The 19,601-nt window shown below is 57.6% G+C and overlaps 1 protein-coding gene across 1 annotated transcript in view; it reads left to right on the top strand.

The window, feature by feature from the left end:
• The first annotated feature begins 1,718 nt into the window (after positions 1–1,718).
• Positions 1,719–19,601, top strand: part of NHERF2 (NHERF family PDZ scaffold protein 2) — a 46,795-nt gene continuing 28,912 nt past the window's right edge. The window contains exons 1-2 of the mRNA XM_064153489.1: positions 1,719–2,118; positions 7,156–7,413. Of these exons, the coding sequence (XP_064009559.1) occupies positions 1,909–2,118; positions 7,156–7,413 (468 nt within the window). The 5' untranslated portion in view covers positions 1,719–1,908. The remainder of the gene's footprint in view (positions 2,119–7,155; positions 7,414–19,601) is intronic.

Raw genomic sequence — 19,601 nt, 5'->3', positions numbered from 1 at the left:
CAGCACCCTCAGGTCCATCACCCAGCAGTCTCAGGTCCATCACCCAGAGCTCTCAGGTCCATCACTCAGCATCCTCAGGTTCATCACCCAGAGCTCTCAGGTCCATCACCCAGCAATCTCAAGTCCATAACCCAGAGCTCTCAGGTCCATCACCCAGCACTCTCAAGTCCACCACTCAGCCACGCTGTGCTCTCGTGATGCCCAAACAGCCCCAATACCTATTGAAAGGAGGGTGGGATGCACTGGTGAAGCTATGGCACTGGTGGTGCCATTGTTTTGCCCAGGATAGTGACTCCTCTGTAAGACACATCATCAAACATCTTTCTGGCTCGAGCATCAAGTGACTTTATGTACAACTGTGGTGGAAGTCTTTATTTTTTGAGCAGACTACAAATTAAAAGCCAATCAATAGTCATTGCTGGAGTCATTTATCTACCTCCTGCCTGCTGCATTTGCTTCAGCTCTATAAAAGTCACGTAGGAGAGTAGTTGAGGCAGGAGAAAGCCACAGAGGAGAGGTTGGAAACCTCTGGCATGGGAACCAGTGCCAACACTGTGACAACTCATCTGGGTCATTTCCTTCTTGGAAGAGATTTCAAGGAAATGAAGACCAGGAATGCAAAAAGGTGAAGTTGGGGATCTCTGTGTTCCACTGAAACAAACTCCTGCTGGGTGAAAGCTGAACAGCCTCTCTGCAGGGCACATGGGGTGGAGCAGGAGCCTTTCTCCACCAGGTATGTCTGGTATGGAGGAGGTGATGTCCCCAGAGTGGTGTTCATGGGGACACAAACCATATGAAGCATATGAAGAGCATCGGCTCATGAACTCCACGTGGCATCTCCCCACGATCTTGGGCTAGGGTTGAATGGGCAGAGGAGCTGTGGGACTGTGTCTTCCCCTCTCTGGACTGCAGGGTCTGAGCACTTCCTACCAGTTCAGAATGAACTCTGGATGAGTGTCTTCTGCTCCAAGCCTGGCTCTTCATCACCTCCCCTTCACGGAGTGATCCCTGCCCATGTCCTGGAAAGCTGTGCTGCCCCATGACTGAGCCCTGGCTCAGGTACCCCTTCCTGGAGGGCGGCAGGTATGGAGGACCCCCAGGGGGGACATGACTCTGTGGCCTTGTGTCCCGAGACTGGCCTAGAGGGTGATGGGCTCCGGCCAGGTGCCCACTGCCCAGGTGTGGAAGGCTCCAGGGCTGCTCCCAGCTTGGGGGCTCTGTGATGCACTGGGACAGATGGAGCTGAGCCCGCAGAGCTCAAAGCCACGAGCCTGGGATGCCTGAGCATCCCTGCTCCATTGGCTCCTGGGCTCTGTTGGTTCACCTGGCCCGTGTTGGTCCTGGTGCCAGTGCCGGTGCTGGCATTGATGCTGGTGTTAGTGCTGGTCCTTGCGGCAGTGTCAGACTCGGCGTCAGTGCTGGTTCCGGTGCCGGTGCTGGTCCTGGTGCTGACGTTGATGTCGGTGCCGGTCCCAGTGTGAGTGCTGGTTCTGGTGCTGATTCCAGTCCCGTTTGTGGTTCTGCTGGCCCCCGTCCCGACGCCGAGTGCTGGTGGCATTCTCGCTGCCGGTGCCAGCGTCAGTGCCAGTCCCGGTGTCGCTGCCAGACCCGGTCCCGGTGCCGTTCTGCCTTCTCCGTCCCCATTCCCAGCGGCAGCTCCGCCCCGGCTCCTCCCGGCCCGTCCCCATCGCCGTCCCCGTCCCCGCCCGCCGCTCTCCGGTGCCGCGGGGCAGCTTCCAGCATGGCCGCGCTGCGCAGCTCGACGGCCGCGGCCCCAGCCCCATTCCCAGCCCCAGCCCCGTTGCCGGCCCCGGCCCCGTTCCCGGCCCGCCCCTCCGCCTCGGGCCGCCTATAAAAGGGGCCCCGCAGCCCGCCCGCCCCCGCTGCCGCCTTGCCGCCGGCCCGGCCATGGCCAAGGACCAGCTGCGGCCGCGGCTGTGCCGCATGCTGAAGGGGGAGAGCGGCTACGGCTTCCACCTGCACGGCGAGAAGGGCAAGAGCGGGCAGTTCATCCGCAAGGTCGAGCCCGGCTCCCCCGCCGAGGCCGCGGGGCTGCGAGCCGGGGACCGCGTCGTGGAGGTGAACGGGCTGAACGTGGAGCAGGAGACGCACCACCAGGTACGGGCAGCCGTGCGGGCCGCCGGGGCCAGGGCTGCGCAGAGTCAGGGCAGAGGGGAGCGGAGGGGTGCTCCGGGGGCGGGGAGGGGGGCAGGCAGGGGATGGGCAGGGGGCGAGCGAGAGCAGGGGCACAGTGCGGGCAAGAGGTGAGCAATGGTGTGGGCAGGGCATGGGCAGGATTCAGAGGGGGTGGGCAAGGGTGCAGGCAGAGAATGGGCAAGAGGTGGGCAGGGGATGCAGGTAGGGAATGGACAGGGGTGCAGGCAGGAGATCGGTGAGGGTGAGGACAGGGGGTGAACGGACTTCAGGCAGGAGATCGGCAGAGAGTCGAGGGGTGTGGTGAAGGGGTGGGCAAGGGTCCAGTCAGGGCAGGTAGGGTGTGGGCAGAGGTGCAAGGTGAGGTACAGGAAAAGGTGCAGGCAGAAAATGGGCAAGGGATGCAAGGGTGGAGACAAGAGGTGGGGCAGGAGCTGAGTGGGAGTGGGCAAAGGTGTGGGCAGGAGGTGGGAAAGGGTGTAAAACAGGAGTGCAGGCAGAGGATCAGGCAGGGGATATGCAGGAGTGTGGGCAAGGTGGCCAGCTAACCACAGCACTTCCCTGGCCAAGCCTCCCCACCACCATGGCTCTACCACCTTAGGGTGGTTTTCTGCCCAAGTATCTACTCTGGCACGCTTGGCTCGGCCACTTCTGGTGGTTGCTGGGCTGGGTGTCCCCAGCAATCTTAGGGCTGGGTTGCAGGGAGGGGAGGCTCTGTGTGCCTGGGACTCCGAGTTCCCCTAAGGATATCTGGCTGGTGCTGGTGTGTCTAGCTGCAAGTGAGACGCTGGTGGGAAGGTGGGAAAGGCGAAGGTGTTGGGGCATGGGCAGGGCACCGGCGTTATGCAATCTGTGCTGGAAAGGAATGGGGAGACCCAGGCTTTATTTCCTCCTTCTGCTGTGGGTTTTTCTTGGCCACTTTGGGCTAGCTGCTGCTGCTGCTCCTCCTCCTCCTCCCGCAGCGCAGAGCGTGTGAGGATGCCTTCACATCTACTGATAAAGCTCTGCAGATGTTGAGCAGTTCGACTGGTTCCAGTGAGATAGGGCTTGTGGGCAAGTAATGGCTGTCAGGAGAGCGTGGCTGTGGCTGGCGGCTGGTCCAAGCCAGCGGCTCCTCGGAAGCTGTGGGCTTCAAGCTGTGTCGTTTTCTGCTTATAAAATGGTGTTTGTTAAGCAGTTTCGTGTCCCCCCCCAAGGAGGAAAAAAAAGCAGTGAGATTCAGGGTGCTCCTGTCCTGCTGCAAGCATGGAGCCTGGCAGGGGCACAGCACCCGGTGTGGGGATTTGGTGCTTCAGCCACTTAAAATGTGGCTGAATTCTGCTGCCGGCACTTTACTGGAGCAAAGCAGGGATGTATCTTGTGTGACTTGAGGACCTGGCATGATTTTTGATGGGTTATGGGTTCCTGGGCTTTACCTTTCAGGTGTGGGTGTGCTGAAGGTGAGGTAGAGCCTTGCAAGTGGCTCCGAAAGAGCTGCATGGCCTCTTCTCCATGGGCTTGGCGGCTTTTCCTGGCTAACTCAGCTTGTTTGGCTGATCTGAGGCAGCTGTGCAAAGTTAATGTTTGCCTTGAATGTGATTTCCAAACCCTCAGAGGAGGATCCCATCTCTGGTCTGACTGGGCAGAAGGGAGGGCTGTGGTCCTGTCAGGAGCTGCGTCATGGTGGGAGCTCCCTGCTGGCACTGGGGTAGTGGGAATGAGTGATAGCAGGGCTGAGACAGCCTGCTGGGGCTTTGAAGCTTGGGGGGAGGCTTTCCAGTAGGCCAAGAGACATGGAAGAAATTTTCCTGTCTTCCATTTTCTGCTGGTGGAGGCAGGATGAGGCTCTGGCACTGGCAGAGCAGGGGTGTCTGGTGTGGGATGTTGTGGTGCTCCTGGCCATGATGCAGCAGGTGTGCGAGTGGTGTGAGCAGGACCAGCCCTGCCCCAGCATGTGCCCTCCATCACCCTCTCTCCTCTCTCAACACAGCAAGAACCTGATCTAGGGTAGGGTGTCCCTGCCCGTGGCAGGGGGGTTGGGACTAGATGATCCTTGTGGTCCCTTCCAACCCTGACTGATTCTATGGTTCTGAGAACCTCTTCCCTCTCCAAAAATCTGCCCAGCGCTGATGGATGTGGAAGGGGTGATGCTGTGGTGGGTCAGATGCTGGCTACTGTCGCTGTGTTGCAGCAGGTGGTGTCTTATGGTCTCTCCTCCTCGAGCTGCTGAGGTTCTTGACCTTCGCTAAGTAACACTTCTCCTTGAGGCTCTGAAGCTGTGGTGGGACCGAGCCTGCGGAGGACAAGGTCTTGCTGTTTGGGTGTAACTCTGTTGCGAGCTGAAGCTGGCGGCGCTGAGTGCCTTTGTTCTCTTGTTTTTTCCTGGCCTTACCCAGGGCAGAGCATGTTCTCAGGGCGTTCCATGGCTTGGATGCAACATTGCATCCTGGCTTCTCAGTTCCTTGCCCATTTGGGCAGAGCGGCTGTGCCCAAAGTGAGGGAGTCGCCAGGTTCTGGATTGGGACTGGCAGAGTGGTGCTTGGGCCTCTCTTTTGCAGCAGGAGGGATGACCAGAGCTGGGCCCATTAGCCTCCTTCCCGGGCAGCTGGTGGCAAGGGTAGAATGGTGAGGGCAGGCTCTGCTGGTGCTGCTGAAAGCAGGGCCGGGAGTCTGGTTGGGTGGAGTCGCGGAAATGATGCGTCCGGGACCGGTGCTGAGGAGGTCCTGAGGCTCCAGCTGTGTGGGGAAGGCTGAGCTGTCCTCGGCAAAGCTGCAGGCTGGAGGCTCTGACCATGGCTCGGAAACGGGTAGGGTGCCAGGCTCTGCCCACGTTGGGCAGGACCTGCCTGCTGCTTTGCCTTCCACCTTGCTGCTCTGTCCCAAAAGTGATTTGCTGCCTGGGGAGCTTGTCACAGAAAGCCCTTTCTGCTTGCCCATGCTAACGGGGAGAGGATGAGGGGCTGCTTTCTGCCCGCTCCCTATCCCTGCCTGGCTCAGCCCTTGGCAGTCGTGGGGTCTGGGAGATGCTGGTTCCATCACTGCTGTTGGCATGGCTGCTGGGGAGCTCAGCTGAGCCCTGGCATCACTCCTTGCTGCCTGGTGGGGCAGCTCACCTGTCTTGCCCTGCCAGGAACGAGCAGCACTGTGGTAGATTTAGGTGCTTCTTGGGTCCCTCTGTTTTGTGGTGGTCTAGGGGCCCCTGCTCCCTGTCAGTGATGCCTGCAGCACCCAAATTGCAGGATCTGGGAGATTCAGTATACAGGACTCGGCAGAATTCTCCTGCAGGCATTGCCCAGCTGCACCTCCTGCCACCACCGTACATCATCTGCCTGCTCCAGGTCCCCTGTGGGAGACGTGGCCTCGCAGAGGGCTCTGCCTTACTGGTGTCAGCAGCACCACCTGATGTCACCTGTAAATAGATCCGAGAGGGAGCAGATGGGTTTTTTGATGGGGCTTGGTGGATCAACACCCAGTTCGGAGCGGGAGCCTGGGGCACGCCACTACTGGCCGTGGAGCTGGAAGCTGCAGCAGAGGGGTGGGCTCAGGACGAGCAGCTTTGTCTGCAGTCTATAAATTTGGTGGTGCTTGGTGGGGTGTGTGGTGTGGGTGTGTGTTTTTTTGCCCGTGTGCTGATAGCAGCTCTGCTGACCTTGAGCGGAGCGTGCAGGGCAGTAAATAAATGCCAGCTAATTGCGCATTAGGCTCGCTTGGTGCTGGGAACCTTGGCAGTTGCTGTGTCTGGCCAGTCTGACCTAGATCAGAGCAGGAGCCCCAGAAGGAAGCCCAGCTTGCCTGGGAGATCATGGCTCTGGAGGGCAGCAAGTGGTGGCTCATCTCCACCCCATGGCTGGAGAAAGCATCAGCAGTGGTGCCACCCTGCTTCTCGCTCCAGGGTGGCCCAGCAGAGCCACCTTTCAGCAGCTGCTGCAAGGGCTCTGGAGGTGGTTTCTCGTTGTCCTGCTCCTGTGCACGTCCTGGATCTTCCTGTTTCCATCTCGGCCCATGCTGGTGGGATTTGCACCCCCTGCCCAGCTGGGATGGGCTCCTCCTGGCTTTCCCCACCCTGCTGACACGATGAGCTCCTTTCAGAGCCTCTGCCAGTCACCGAGCCCTGTGAAGGAGCTGGGCAAGACAATGGTCCCCATTCAGTGCTGCCTGGAGCTGGGTCCCAGCAGGGATGGGCCCATCTCCCGTTCCCAGCACTGCTTTCTCTTATCTCTGCTGGTCCCTGGCACAAACTGGGGCTGGATGTGTGCACTGGGTTGTTTCTCTCCTCAATCCCGTACCTGGGTGCTGAGGAGCACCCAGCAGGGGCAGCTCAGCCACTGAATGCATGTGTGAGTGCTTAGTGTCTCTCTCTGTGCATTGAAATAAGGATGCATGGGGGGTTGGCTTGGTGGGACAGGTTGTATTGTCCCTCTGAAGGACAAACCCAGAGTTTCTGATGCTTGAGTGGGTGAAGCAGCCTCTGTGAAAGCTCCTGAGCTGGATGGGTGATCCTGGGAGGTCTGTGCAGTTGTCCTGAGCAGAGTTATGTAGATGGTGGTGTATGAGGTGGAAGGAGCTATCATCATTACCCAGGGCTGCAGGCAACATCTGCTTCATCCTGGAGTGCCCCAAAGCCACACTCTGCCCTTTGGCCCATCAGTGGTGGCTGGAAGTGACAGCAAACTTGCATCCCGCAGCAGGACTGAAGCTGCAGGAAAGTGTGGAGGTGCTGATGGTCCTTGGATCCAGCTGCTGCCTCTGGGTTTCATCAAATCCTAGAACTGTCGAGGTTGGAAGAGACCTTTGAGGTTGCCAGGTGCAGCCACTCACCCAGAGCTCACAGTCTCACCACAGCTGCTAAGCCACTGCCACTAAACCACCTCCCACAGCACCACGTCTGTGTGCCTTCTAAATCCCTCCAGGGACGGTGACTCCACCACCTCCCTGGGCAGCCTGTTCCAGGGCCTGAGAGCCCTTTCTGGGAAGGAGTTTTCCCTCACGTCCAGCAGACTCAGTTGTTCTTCCCTCCCCCAGGTGGTGCAGCGCATCAAAGCGGTGGAGACGGAGACGCGGCTGCTGGTGGTGGACAAGGAGACGGACGAGTACCTGTGCAGCCTGCGCCTGACCTGCACGGAGGAGATGGTGCACAGTGGCATCCTGCTCAACTCCAGCATCTCGCCCACCAAGTCTGTGGGCAGCGACAATGGGGAGGTCTGGAAGCCACAGCTGGACCTGAGCGGGGACAGCCTCCAGCGGCACTCGCACAGCTTCTCCTCGCACGGCAGCAGGAAGGTGAGGGCAGAGCTGGGTCTGTGTGGGTGCAACCGCCCTGGGAGTGCCTCCTCTGCAAGCAGGGCTTACCTCTCCTTAGAGATAAACCACCTGAGTGTGGCTTTTGGATTTGGGGACCCTGCTGTGTCCCCAGGCAGTGGGTGAGCTGCTGCTTGGCTTTTTTAGCTCTTGCTTGGAGCAGCCTCAGCTGCTGAGGGCTGCTGCTTGATCCCCTCCTGAGCCCCAACAGCTGTTGGGGGGTTGAGTAGCCCCACAGTGCCTTGGTTGAGGGCAGTGTCCCATTCTGAACGGTGAGCAAGCTGCTCCTTGGCTTTATTTGCTCTTGCTCAAAGGAGCATCAGCTGCTGGGGGCTGCTGCTTTCTCCCCCCCTGTTCTTTTGGAGGCTTTTCTGACCTCCAGAAGCTGCTGAGAGGTTGGTGAGGAGGGCTTGAGTGACCCCATGGTGCTTTAGCTGAGGCCCTGTGTCTCAAGCCGGGTCTCTCTTGCCTGTGTGGACTGTGGCTGTGGTGAAGCTGGAGCTCATGAATGAGTTTCTCTCTCCGCTCCATTATTTGCTGGAGGGAGGGACCATCTGGGGCGAGCCTGCTCTCAGCTTTGCTGCTGAAAGCAGAAGGAAATGAGGGCTTTTTCAAGTGGCCTGAGTCTGGCCTGCGAGTCTGCAGTAGAGGCCTTCTTATTGGTCAGCTCCTTTCCAAAAAGGAAAGAATTTGGGGTGGAAAGGCTCCAATTTCCATGGCTGCTGAGCTGCTGGGGCTGGGCTGGCGGAGACAGGAGGCAGCGCAGGCAGAGTGGGGACTGGGCTAGGGATAGGAGCAGGGCAGGCGTGGGGCTGTGCTGGTGACTGTCACCTCCCTGCAGCCCCCCCGTGCCTGCTGCTCTGTGCTGCTGAGTTGGCAGCTCTCCTGCCTTGCTCCTGCCTTGCTCCTGCCTTGCTCCTGCCTTGCTCCTGCCTTGCTCCTGCCTTGCTCCTGCCTTGCTCCTGCCTTGCTCCTGCCTTGCTCCTGCCTTGCTCCCCAGTCTCTACCCTCTTTCAGAGCTGAGTTGGTGGCTGGATGCTGGCCTAGAAGTGACCACGGGGCTGCTGGGAGGACATGGGTGGGGACAGCAGGAAAGCTTTGTGTCCTCAGGAGCCCCCATGGAGAACAGCTGAAGAAACACCCCCACACAGCTCAGAGCTGCTGCTAGCATGAGGCAGCATTTCCAACGATGCGGAGGGGTTCTCACCTCTGGTCCTTTCCTCCTGAGCCATCTTGCAGAGGAGGTTCCCCCTTCCTGGGGGCTGGCAGGGAAGGGTTGGAGGCTATTTTTGACTTGTTGCCTGATTTGAAGCTCTTTGAAGGTCTGGTTGGTGGTGATGACTATGTTTCTCCTGGACACCAATATGTGGGGAGCAAGGTTGGCCCTAGGATGGCTCTTGAGAAAGGAGCCATTTCTGGGGGGGGCTTCTGGGCATGGGCAGGGGCTGCTTTGCAAGCTGGAGATTTCCTCTCCTGCCTCTGTTTGGTTTGCTGGGTGCAATCCAAGAGTGTGTCCTGACGGGAAGTCAGGCGAGGAGAACAGGACGGTCCCTTCCGGCCTTTGGGTTCTGGCTCCTCCAAAGAGAGGGTGGGACAGAGATGGGGTCTGAGGGGGGAGGAACTCCACTGTGTCCCCTTGGAGGGGCTGGGGGCTTCACCTAGTTCAGCGTGGCCGAGCATTTGCCGTGCCTCAGAGCTGAGGCTGCCGTTTGGAGCATGGGCTGGGTGAAGGGCACCAGCCCTGGGGGCAGTGGCTGCTGCGTGGGGTTGGGGGCAGGAGGTGCTGAGCATGTCAGGTGTTTGCAGAGGCTGGTTTGCTCCTGCCTCCACGGTCAGCAGCTCTTTGAAGAGCTGGGTGCTGCAGGCTTTGCTGGCCAAGGTCACTTCTCCATGCTGGGACTGAGTGACCCTGGTATGAGGTCATGGGTGGCTGGTGCAGCCAGACTTGTGTCCTGCTCCCTGTGCCTTGCAGTCCTGCTTGCTTCAAGGTGCTAAGATCTGCTTCAGGTTCTTGGTGATGTGGCTCTCCTGGGTCCAAGATAACTGGAGGACAGTGGATTGAAGATGCAATCCCAGCTCTTGCAGGAGTCTGCCCTCAAGCCTTGTGGCCCTGCATGGGGCAGCTTTGGGTGGACCGTGTAGAACTTGCTGGACTTGATGATCTTGGAGGTCTTTACCAACCTTTGTGATTCTGTGAACCTGCTGATGACCAGCACAAGGCCCATGTGGGCTGGGGAGCTCCTGTATGTGGGATTGTCCTTGTAGTGGATTTGGGGCCTGGACAGAGACTTGTCCCCAAGCAGCTTTGGGAGGGGACCAGGCTGTGAGTTGGGTGGTGCTGGCAGAAGCTGCACTTGGGTCTTGTGTAGCTCTTCTGGAGGTGTTTGGTGAAGAAGAGGTAGCTCCCATTCCCCAGCAGCCCCAGCTCTGTCCCTGCAGGAACTGGGGCTGCTCACAGAGGTTTGCCTTTTGCTGAGCAGCGTTTATGCAGAGGCTACAGGCTTCTGAGGTTTGAGCTTGGGTTGTTTGGTGCCACCCAAAGGAAGGAGCAACTGAAACAGAGGAGAGAAAAATCTGGCATCAGGGTGGTTATAGAGGTGGGCAGCAGGGAGAGGATGCAGCAGTCAGGCTGGGCACAGCCCTGCCAGCCCCTCCATGCTGCTGCATTCTTGTTCTGCAAGAGAAATGACCCCACCCAGGAAGGCTGCCATGGGTGAGGAGGTCACTGTGCACCCCAGCAGAGACTTGGTGTGCAGGACCTTGTGCTCCAGGAACCACAGGAATGAATATCTCAGCACGTGGTTGGAATCAGGCTGCCTGCCCCCAGAGCAGTGTGGTGGGGCTGGCTGCCAGCAGCTCTGCCCAGCACCTCAGGGACTTGGCTGTGCTGGCACAAGGAGCAGGGTCTGCCTTGAAGTCATAGAACGGTTTGGGTTGGAAGACACCTTTAAGATCATGGAGTCAGGCTGTTAACTCTGCACTGCCAGGTCACCACTAAGCCGTGGCCCTCAGCACTGCATCTGCACAGCTCTGAAACCCCTCCAGCGATGGGGACTCCACCACTGCCCTGGGCAGCCTGTTCCAGTCCCTGGCCACTCTGTTAGTGAAGAAATTGTTCCTCATGCCCAACCTCAACGTGCCTTGGTGCAACTTGGAGACTTTCTTCTTGTCCTGTCTCTTCTTGGGAGAAGTGACCAACTGCCACCTGGCTCCAACCTCCTGTCAGGGAGTTGTAGAGAGCCAGAACCTCCTTTTCTCCAGGCGAAATATCCTCAGTTCCCTCAGCTGCTGCTCACCAGCCCTGTTCTGCAGGTCCTTCCCCAGCTTTGTTGCCCTTCTCTGGACCTGCTCCAGCACCTCAGTGCCCTGCTTGGAGTGAGAGGAATCCACACGAGCTGGATTCCTGTGGCAGGTTACACTTGAAATGAAGCTGGGTATAGAAATACCTGCTCCCATGTCATGGGTATCACAACTGAAGTGCTGGATGGAGAGGAAACCTGTTCCCACATGGGGAGAGAGGTGGTAGCAAGGCCTGGGTGTGCAGTAGGGTGCTCCAAAACTGAATCCAGACTGAAGTGCCTTGCCCCATCCTGCAGCCCTGCGTCTGTCTCCATGCCTGGCTGGGCTGAAAGGTGTCACCACCTCGCTGTCACTGTGAAGGTGCCTTTGGGGCAGGGCTGAGCTGCTTGTGGCCAGTAGTTAATGGCCTGGGCTGACAATGTGCTGCAGGGCTGGCCTGGTGCTGAGTGGTGCTTCTGGAATGGGTGCTGCTGGCCATCCTGGAGGGGTTTGTGGTGTGTGGGCAGTGTGGCCAGGGCTGGAGGAGGCAGCAGCTGTAACTCGAGTGTCCCCACTCCTGTCGTGCAGTGGGAGAGATGTGCTGTTACTGGGATCCCAGCTAGGGCCACACAGGTTTCATGAGCAATGTCCTTGGGACCTGCTGCCCCACTGCCTTCTCCAGGTGTGTTTGGAGGATCAACAAGAACAAGAGTAAAGCTGCTGAGGTGTGCTTGGGGTAATGCAGTTCCCTCCATCGCTGCTCTGCTTCCACCAAAGCATGACTGGAGTCGGGGGTGGGTGTGCAAAGGGACCTTGACAGGCAGGAATCTTCTGGAGAACAAACCCTCCTCTTGCAGCTGCGGGATCCAAGCAGCCTGTTGGGTCTGGGAATTGTTAGTTGGCTTCTCCCTGGGGAGGGATGGTGACAGCTTGGTGGGTGACAGAGCCGCTGCTCCTGGGAGCACCTTAGCCATGCAGCCAGCAGGAGAATCACAGAGTGTTAGAGGTTGGAATGGACCTCCAGAGATCGAGTGCACCCACCCTGCCAAAAGCAGGATCCACTAGGGTAGTCCACACAGGAATACATCCATCCAGGTGGGTTTTAAGTCTCCAGAGAAGGAGACTCCACAGTCCCCCACGGCAGCCTTTCCCAGGGCTCGGTTGCCCTCACTGTAAAGAAGTTTCTCCTCGAGGTGAAACCTTCTATACTCCAGTGTGTAGCTGTTGTTCCCTGTCTTACTGCTGCCCACCACCGAAAAGAGATTGGCCCCAGCCACTTGACACCCACCCCTCAGATATTCATAGACATCGTGAGACCTCCTCTTAGCCTTCTCTCCAGACTAAACAGCCCCAGGGCTCTCAGTCTCTCTTCCTAGGAGAGATGCTCAAGTTCCCCAGTCAGCCTCGTGGCTCTCTGCTGGACTCTCTCCAGCAGGTCTCTGTCTCTCCTGAACTGGGGAGCCCAAACCTGGATGCAGTATTCTGCGTGTGGTCTCACCAGGGCAGAGTAGAGAGGGAGAAGAGCCCTCTCCCTCTACTCTGCCTCGGTTGTCCCTTTGCTGACACGGATTGTGGCCAGCACTGTCATGACCCCATGGCAGGGGGGCTGGAACTCGTCGATCTGGAAGGTCCCTTCCAGCCCCGGTCAGGCTGTGATTCCCTGGCAGCCAGCAGCTGCCGAGCCTCCTGCGTGCCACCAGCCCACGCTGCGGAGCAGCTGCTGTGTCCTGGAGGAGGATGGATGCGAGTGTGTGGGTGCTTGTTGGGACCCCCAGGTGTGGGGCCAGCGCTGACATCCAGGCAGTAAATATTTACACTGCTGTTTGGGTCAGGAATAAGAAGTTCTTCGTGTGGGATAGCAAAAACTCCCCGTTGCAACATCCCCCACCACCAGCTTTTGGCCGGAGCTCAGGAAGGGGAATAACTCAGGACAGATGTTTTTGGAGGACTTTGCCAACTCAGTTGAGGCCCAATATGTGGAGTTTGTAGAGCAACCACAAAGATGTAATAAAGCCTAACATGAGCAGAAATGTCCTGGGTAATTATGTGATTAGGAGCAAGAAACAAATCAAAGCATGGTTTAAACTAAAGCACTTCCCTGGAGCTTCCTGTGCCCAGCAGCAGGCTCAGGGCTGGGGTAGAAGGGTGATGGTGGGGATCAGCAAGGCTCCTTCCTGACACAGCAGGGGTGAGGGTTGGGTGTCCTGATCCATCAGCATCGCTGCTTGGCGATTCTGTGCTTAAAAAGCACTTTGCAACATCTGTTCTGCACCCCTGGTGTGGAGACAGCCCAGCACTGCTGAACCATGGCCCTCAGCACCACAGCTTCATGGCTTTGAAACCCCTTCAGGCGTGGGGACTCCACCACTGCCCTGGGCAGCCTGGGACAGGCCTTGAGAACCCTTCTGTTCCTCCTGCCCAACCTAAGCCCTCCCTGGGACAACTTGAGGGCTGCTTCCTCTTGTCCTTTTGCTCATTCTTTGGGAGAAGAGACCAACCCCTACCTGGCTCTAGCCTTCTTTCAAGGAGGCATAGGGAGTTGCAAGGTCTCCCCTCAGTCTTCTCTTCTCCAAGCTGAACAAGCTCAGCTCCTTCAGCTGCTCCTCACCAGCCCTGTTCTCCAGACCCCTCACCAGATTTGTCATCCTTCTCTGGACCTACTCCACCCCCTCAATGTCCTTTTTGGATTGAGGGCCCCAAATCTGGTCCAGGTGTTGGGGTGCCTTGCCTCATTCCACAGTGCTGCACCCATGCCTGGCTGGGCTGGAGGAGTTTGGTTTGTCCCCTCACTGGCCCACACTGTGTCTCTGGGAGGTGACAGAAGCACCCATGTCTCCATGCTGCCTCCCAAACGTGTTCTTGTGGCCACTGGGCTGTTTTCCCATCTGGAGTGCTTGGATGTGTGATTTCTGCTCTACTGTGCCCAGCTGAGGGCATGGGGTCAGGAATGTGGCTTCCCCTGTCCCTGCTAGGAGCTGAGAAGCAGAGCAGTGGGGCTGGAGACCTGTTGCCTCCCTGCCAAGGGTGAGCCTGCAGTGGGCACTGGGTTAGAGTGGGGTGGTGAAGGGTCTGTGAGCTTGCTCTGGTGATCCACTCTTCAATCCCATCCCTGGAGGCAGCAGCTGGGCTGGAGAAGCTGTGGGGAAGCCAGCGCTGACCCCACTGCATTATTGATGGCACTGGGCTCGCTGGCATCGTGTGTCATGGGCTGGGCAGGGGCGCTGGTGCAGCTGGGCTCTGCAGCAGCTCCAGCTCACAGCAGCTTGGGGACACAGATTAGGGCAGGTGGCATCTCTGGGGACGTTTCCCCTTGCCTTGGTAGCCTGGTGGCCTGTGGCAGTCCAGGTCATGGGAGGCTGTGCCGCACCACCAGCCAAGCTCGGAGGAGCCTGGAATGTTTTGCTTTCCTGTCCCCTTCCCGTGCAGGCAGAAATAGGATAAATGCCTAAAAATAACTGGGTTCTCAGCCCCTTGGCCACTCTGGCAGCCCAGCAGCTTGGTGCTTGGGCAGAAGGAGCAGGGTGAGACTTCCTTTTGCAGAGACCTTTTTGTGTGAGCTTTGGGGCATTCCAGGAGCTGGTTTCACTCCTGTTGCCCCCTGCCGGTGCATGTCCTCAAGCCTCCTAGGTCCCCATACCAGCACTAGGGCAGCCCCAGCTTTGTTCCTCAGTCCTCTTGTTCTTTCATGCCCTTCTGCTCACCCTTTGTGCACCATCAGCCTGTTACCTTCTGACTTCTTGATGAGTTTTGGTATCAGTTTGGGGCTAGCATCACAATGCCACTGGGTTTGCTGGAGCATTGGTTTGGGCATGGCTGTAGCACTTGGGGAGGCTGCATCAGGATCTGAGCCTCATCCTGCTGGACTTGATCCAGTTGTGAAATAGGGCCACTGACCCATGGTGTTGTAAGGTGGAGCATGGTGGGGTCAGCCCTAGCTCCTGACCCTCCTGCACACTCCTGTCCTCCCAGTGCTGAGAAGGGGGTTTGGATGCAAGATGTGGAGATGCAGTGCTGAGGGACATCATTTACTGGTGGCCTGGCAGTGCTGGGTTAATAGAACTGTTATGATTGGAAAAGGCCTCTGAAATCACTGAGTCCAACCATCAACCCAACACCACCATGGTCATTCAGCCATGTCCCAAAGTGCCATGGCCACAGGTTTCTTGAACACTTGCAGGGATGGAGACTGCACCTCCCTGGGCAGCCTGTTCCAATCCCTGACCACTCTTCTGGGAAAGAAATTGTTCCCCATGTCCAACCTAAACCGTTTCCTCTTGGCCTGTTGCTTGTTCCTGGGGGGAAGAGATCAGCCCCCTCCTGGCTCCAAGGCATCTGCCTTGAGGGAGGTGTAGAGAGGCAGGTGGTCTCCCCTCTGCCTTCTGTTCTCCAGGCTGAACAACCTCAGTTCACTGAGACTTGTTCACCAGACCCTTCACCCTTCCTGGTTGGACCAAGTGATCTTGAAGGCCTCTTCCAACAAAAATGATTCCATGATTGTATGACTTTGTCCTATCACCCCAGGAGTCACAGGCGGGCTGCAGAGATCCCCCAGCCCCAGACTGCCTGCCTGGGCTGGGTGTGTGCAGTAGGTGCTGTGAAGGAGCTTGGCTGGGGGGGGTTATTTTCATGCTGGGGCAGTGCAGGAAGCCCCTCCCGGGGAGGAGAGCATCCACCCCGCAGCAGAAACTTCCTCCTCCTCGATATTTATAGTGAAACACAAAGCGGGTGGAAGGGAGCAGGAGGCAGATTAACATCAGGAGGAGCTGCGCCCTGCTAAGAGCCTTTGTTCCTGGTGCCACACGCTCCCAGGGGACACCAGGTCCTGCCACCCCTGGGCCCCACACCCCACCTTCATGAGAGAGGGGTAAGAGATGTTGACTGGCTGCAGATTGGTGGTGCTGTGGGCACCAGCTGCATGGGCCCCTCTGCATCCTCATGACCCAGAGCTTTCCCTCAAGGTCATAGAATCCTGGAACAGGTTGGGTTGGAGGGGACCTCAGACATCATCCAGTTCCAACCCCCCTGCCGTGGGCAGGGACACCTCCTGCTAGACCAGGTTGCTCAAGGCTCCATCCAACCTGTCTTTGAGTGGGGCATCCACACCCTCCCTGGGCAACCTGTCCCAGTGTCTCACCACCCTCCCTGGGAAGAATTTCTTCCCAATTTCTCCAGTCTGAATCTCCCCTCTTGCAGCTCAAAGCCATTGTCTCTCATCCTGTGCTGTTTGACATCTTTTGGACGTGGACAGTTGCATCTAGGCACCTCCAGCAAGTTTGCTGATGACACCAAGCTGTGTGGTGTGGTTCACATGCAGGAAGAAAAAGATGTCACCCAGAGGGACCCGGAGAGGTGGGCCCATGCTAACCTCAGGAAGTTCAACAAGGCAAAGTGCAAGGTCTTGCAGGTCAGGGCAATCCCAAGCACAGATCTGGGATTGAGAGCAGCCCTGTGGAGAAGGGCTTGGGGTGCTGATGGATGAGCTGCTTGACGTGAGCTGGCAATGTGTGCTGGAGCCCAAGAAAGCAACTGTGTCCTGAGCTGCATTAAGGGCAGCATGGCCAGCAGGGGTCTGCTCCTCTGCTCTGCTGAGACCTCACCTTGACTGCATCCAGCTCTGGAGCCTCCAACACAAGAAGGACATGGATCTGCTGTGTAGGGTCCAGAGAGGACCAGAAAGATGATCAGAGGCTGGAAACCCTCCCCCTTGGGAACAGGCTTGAGGGAGTTTGGGTTGTTCAGCCAGAAAAAGAGGAAACTGGGGGGGGAGACCTTAGAGCAGCCTTCTAGTACCTGAAGGGGGCTGCAGGAGAGCTGGGGAGAGACTTTTGGCAAGGGCTTGGAGTGATGTGATGGGGGGGAATGATTTGAAACTAGAGTAGGGGAGATTAAGGCTGGAGATTAGGAAGCAATTCTTTACTATGGGGGTGGTGAGATACTGGAATGAGTTGCCCAGGGAGGCAGTTGATGCCCCCTCCTTCATTCCCAAGAGCAGGCTGGCTGAGGCCTTGAATGGGAAGTGTCCCTGCCCATGGCAGGGAGGTTGGACCTGAATGATCTGTGTGGTCCCTTCCAACTCGACCCTCTCTGTGATTCCATGAGAATGATTGGAAAACTGGTCTGAAATGGGAGCTGTTGTGAATGCAGCTTGCTCCAGCCCCTCTGCTCTCAGGGGTGTGCTCCAGCAGCTTGGTTTCCTCACAGCCCTGCTTAGGAGTGGGCTCCTGGCCAGCTGTCTGAGGGTTGTCTTCAATGGGAAAAGTATTGGAAGGCTTTGGACAAACTCAGCATCTCCTGGCAGTGTCAAGGTCTTCTGCTTGTGCCCTGGCAGCTGCACAGAGCCTCTGCTGGGACTTCCCTCCATCCCTTGGAGTCTCCTTCTGAGCTGCTTGGGCTCCTCTCACAGTGGAGGAAACCCTAAAACAACATTGGGTTTGGATTCTCTGCTTATTTCCCCCAAACAAATTAGTTGTGGAGGAGAGGACACACCACAGGTATCCAGCATTGGCTCTGGTGCCACTGTGTGATGATTTTAGTGCTTCCACGAGTTTGACCACAGACCTAGTGGTGCTGTGGGTGATGCTAGGGGGCTAGATGAATCCCACCTGGGAAGTAATCAAGGAATGTGTGGACATGACACCTAGAGACATTGGTTTAATGGCTGTGGTCCTCCTAGGTTGATGATTTGACTCGATGACCTCAGAGGGCTTTTCCAACCCAAACAGTTCTTTCTCTGATTGCCTGTGGTGCCTCAGTGGTGTGTGTGAGGCTGCTTTGTGGCTGCTCAGGCTCTGATTGCCCAGCCAGCAATGGTCTTTTCCTTGGTGGGGTCTCCAGCCCACGTGGTGTCCTGTGGCTAGAGATGCTCATGGGGGGAGCAGCCTCGAGTCGATGTCTGGATGTGGCCTCAGAACCTCCATCGCTGTCCCCGCGCCTCACCCTGGGGCACGATGTGATGAAAGCCTCTTAGGGGCTTACAGGGACTAATCCCCTTAAAGAAATGAGCAGCACAAAGGTGGTGGGAGGGCTGGTCCTGCTCCTGCTTTGATGGGCTGAGCTCCCACCCCGGGCTGTGCTGTCATAGCTCCTCCCACAGACAGCCCTTGGGTGCGGGTATGCTCCAAGGGGACCAGCACCCCTTGGTGGGGGATGTGCTGCCATGGGGTGAGCCTCTGCTGGCTCTTCCCAAAGCCTGAAGTTCTGCTATGGGGCAGGTCTCTGGTGGCTCCTGCCAAGCCCCGAAGCTCTGCTGTGGGGCAGGTCTCTGATGGTTCTTCCCCAGCCCTGATGCTCAGCTGTGGGGCAGGTCTCTAGTGGCTCCTGCCAAGTCCTGAAGCTTTGCCGTGGGGTAGATCTGTGGTGGCTCTTCCCAAAGCCTGATGTTCTGCCATAGGGCAAGTCTCTGGTGGCTCCTGCCAAGCCCTGAAGTTCTGCTATGGGGTAGGTCTCTGGTGGCTCCTCAGCAGCCCTGAAGCTCTGCTGTGGGGCAGGTCTCTGGTGGCTCTTCCCAAACCCTGATGCTGAGCTGTGGGGCAGGTCTCTGATGGCTCTTCCCAAAGCCTGAAGCTCTGCTATGGGGCAGGTCTCTGATGGTTCTTCCCCATCCCTGAAGCTGAGCTGTGGGGCAGGTGTCTGATGGCTCCTGCCAAGCTCTGAAGGTCTGCTATGGGGCAGGTCTTTGGCAGCTCTTTCCAAACCCTGATGCTGAGCTGTGGGGCAGGTCTCTGATGGCTCTTCCCAAAGCCTGAAGCTCTGCTATGGGGCAGGTCTCTGATGGTTCTTCCCCATCCCTGAAGCTGAGCTGTGGGGCAGGTGTCTGATGGCTCCTGCCAAGCCCTGAAGCTCTGCTATGGGGCAGGTCTTTGGCAGCTCTTTCCAAACCCTGATGCTGAGCTGTGGGGCAGGTCTGTGGTGGCTCTTCCCAACCCCCAAAGCTCTACTGTGGCCACAGCCACCGTATTCATTGCAGGGCTGGCAGTCCCTCAAGAGCAGCCAAAGGCCATCCTAGGTAAATCAGTGAATTCTTGCCCTGGAGCTGTTCATGGTTAGCAGGATTTAATTAAGACAAGCCCTAATTAGTCCTAATAAGGATAAATAGTCTGCTTGGCTTGGAAGAGTTCCTGCTCTTGTCTGGCAGCTGTCAGTGGAGAGCAGGGCTGCCACTGAGGTCTGAGTCCATGCTGGGGATGAGAACCATGGCAGACCTCGTGTCACAGAGTCACGGAGTGGCTTGAGTTGGAAAGGATTTTAGAGAGCATCTAGTTCCATCCCCCCTGCCGTGGGTAGGGACACCTTACACAAGACCAAGTTGTTCAAAGCCTCATCCTGCCTGGCCTTGGACACTTCCAGGGACGAGGCATTCACAGCTTCCCTGGCCAACACGTTCCAGTGTCTCACCACCCTTGTAGTAAAGAATTTCTTCCCAATCTCCAGCCTTCATCTCCCCTGCTCTAGTTTCAAACCATCCATCCTCATCCTCTCACTCCCAGCCCTTATCAAAAGTCCCTCCCCAGCTCTCCTGTAGCCCACCTCAGGTACTGGAAGGCTGCTCTAAGGTCTCCTCACAGCTTTCTCTTCTCCAGGCTCGAGAGAGCCAACTCTCTCAGCCTGTCCTTGTAGAAGTTCTCCACCCCTCTGATCATCTTTGTGGCCTCCTCTGGACCCTGTCCAGCAGATCCCTGTCATCTTTGTGCTGGCACCTGCAGAACTGGGTGCACTGTCATGCTGGAGAGGTGCTTGGAGCAGCCCCAAGGTGGGGTTGAAAGTCACCTTGAAGCAGCTGCTGGCTTTTACTGAGCACCTGGATCCATTCAGAGGGTTTGCTGGAGCTGTTCCCAGGGTGACCACTTTCCCTGTGCATTTCTGCTCTTCCTGGGTATATGGATCACAGCATT

The sequence above is a fragment of the Pogoniulus pusillus genome, chromosome 13, assembly GCF_015220805.1.
Source record: "Pogoniulus pusillus isolate bPogPus1 chromosome 13, bPogPus1.pri, whole genome shotgun sequence".
Classification (NCBI taxonomy): Eukaryota; Metazoa; Chordata; class Aves; order Piciformes; family Lybiidae; genus Pogoniulus; species Pogoniulus pusillus.
The sequence above is the reverse complement of the archived record's forward strand: the minus strand, read 5'-3'. Positions and strand labels throughout refer to the sequence as shown.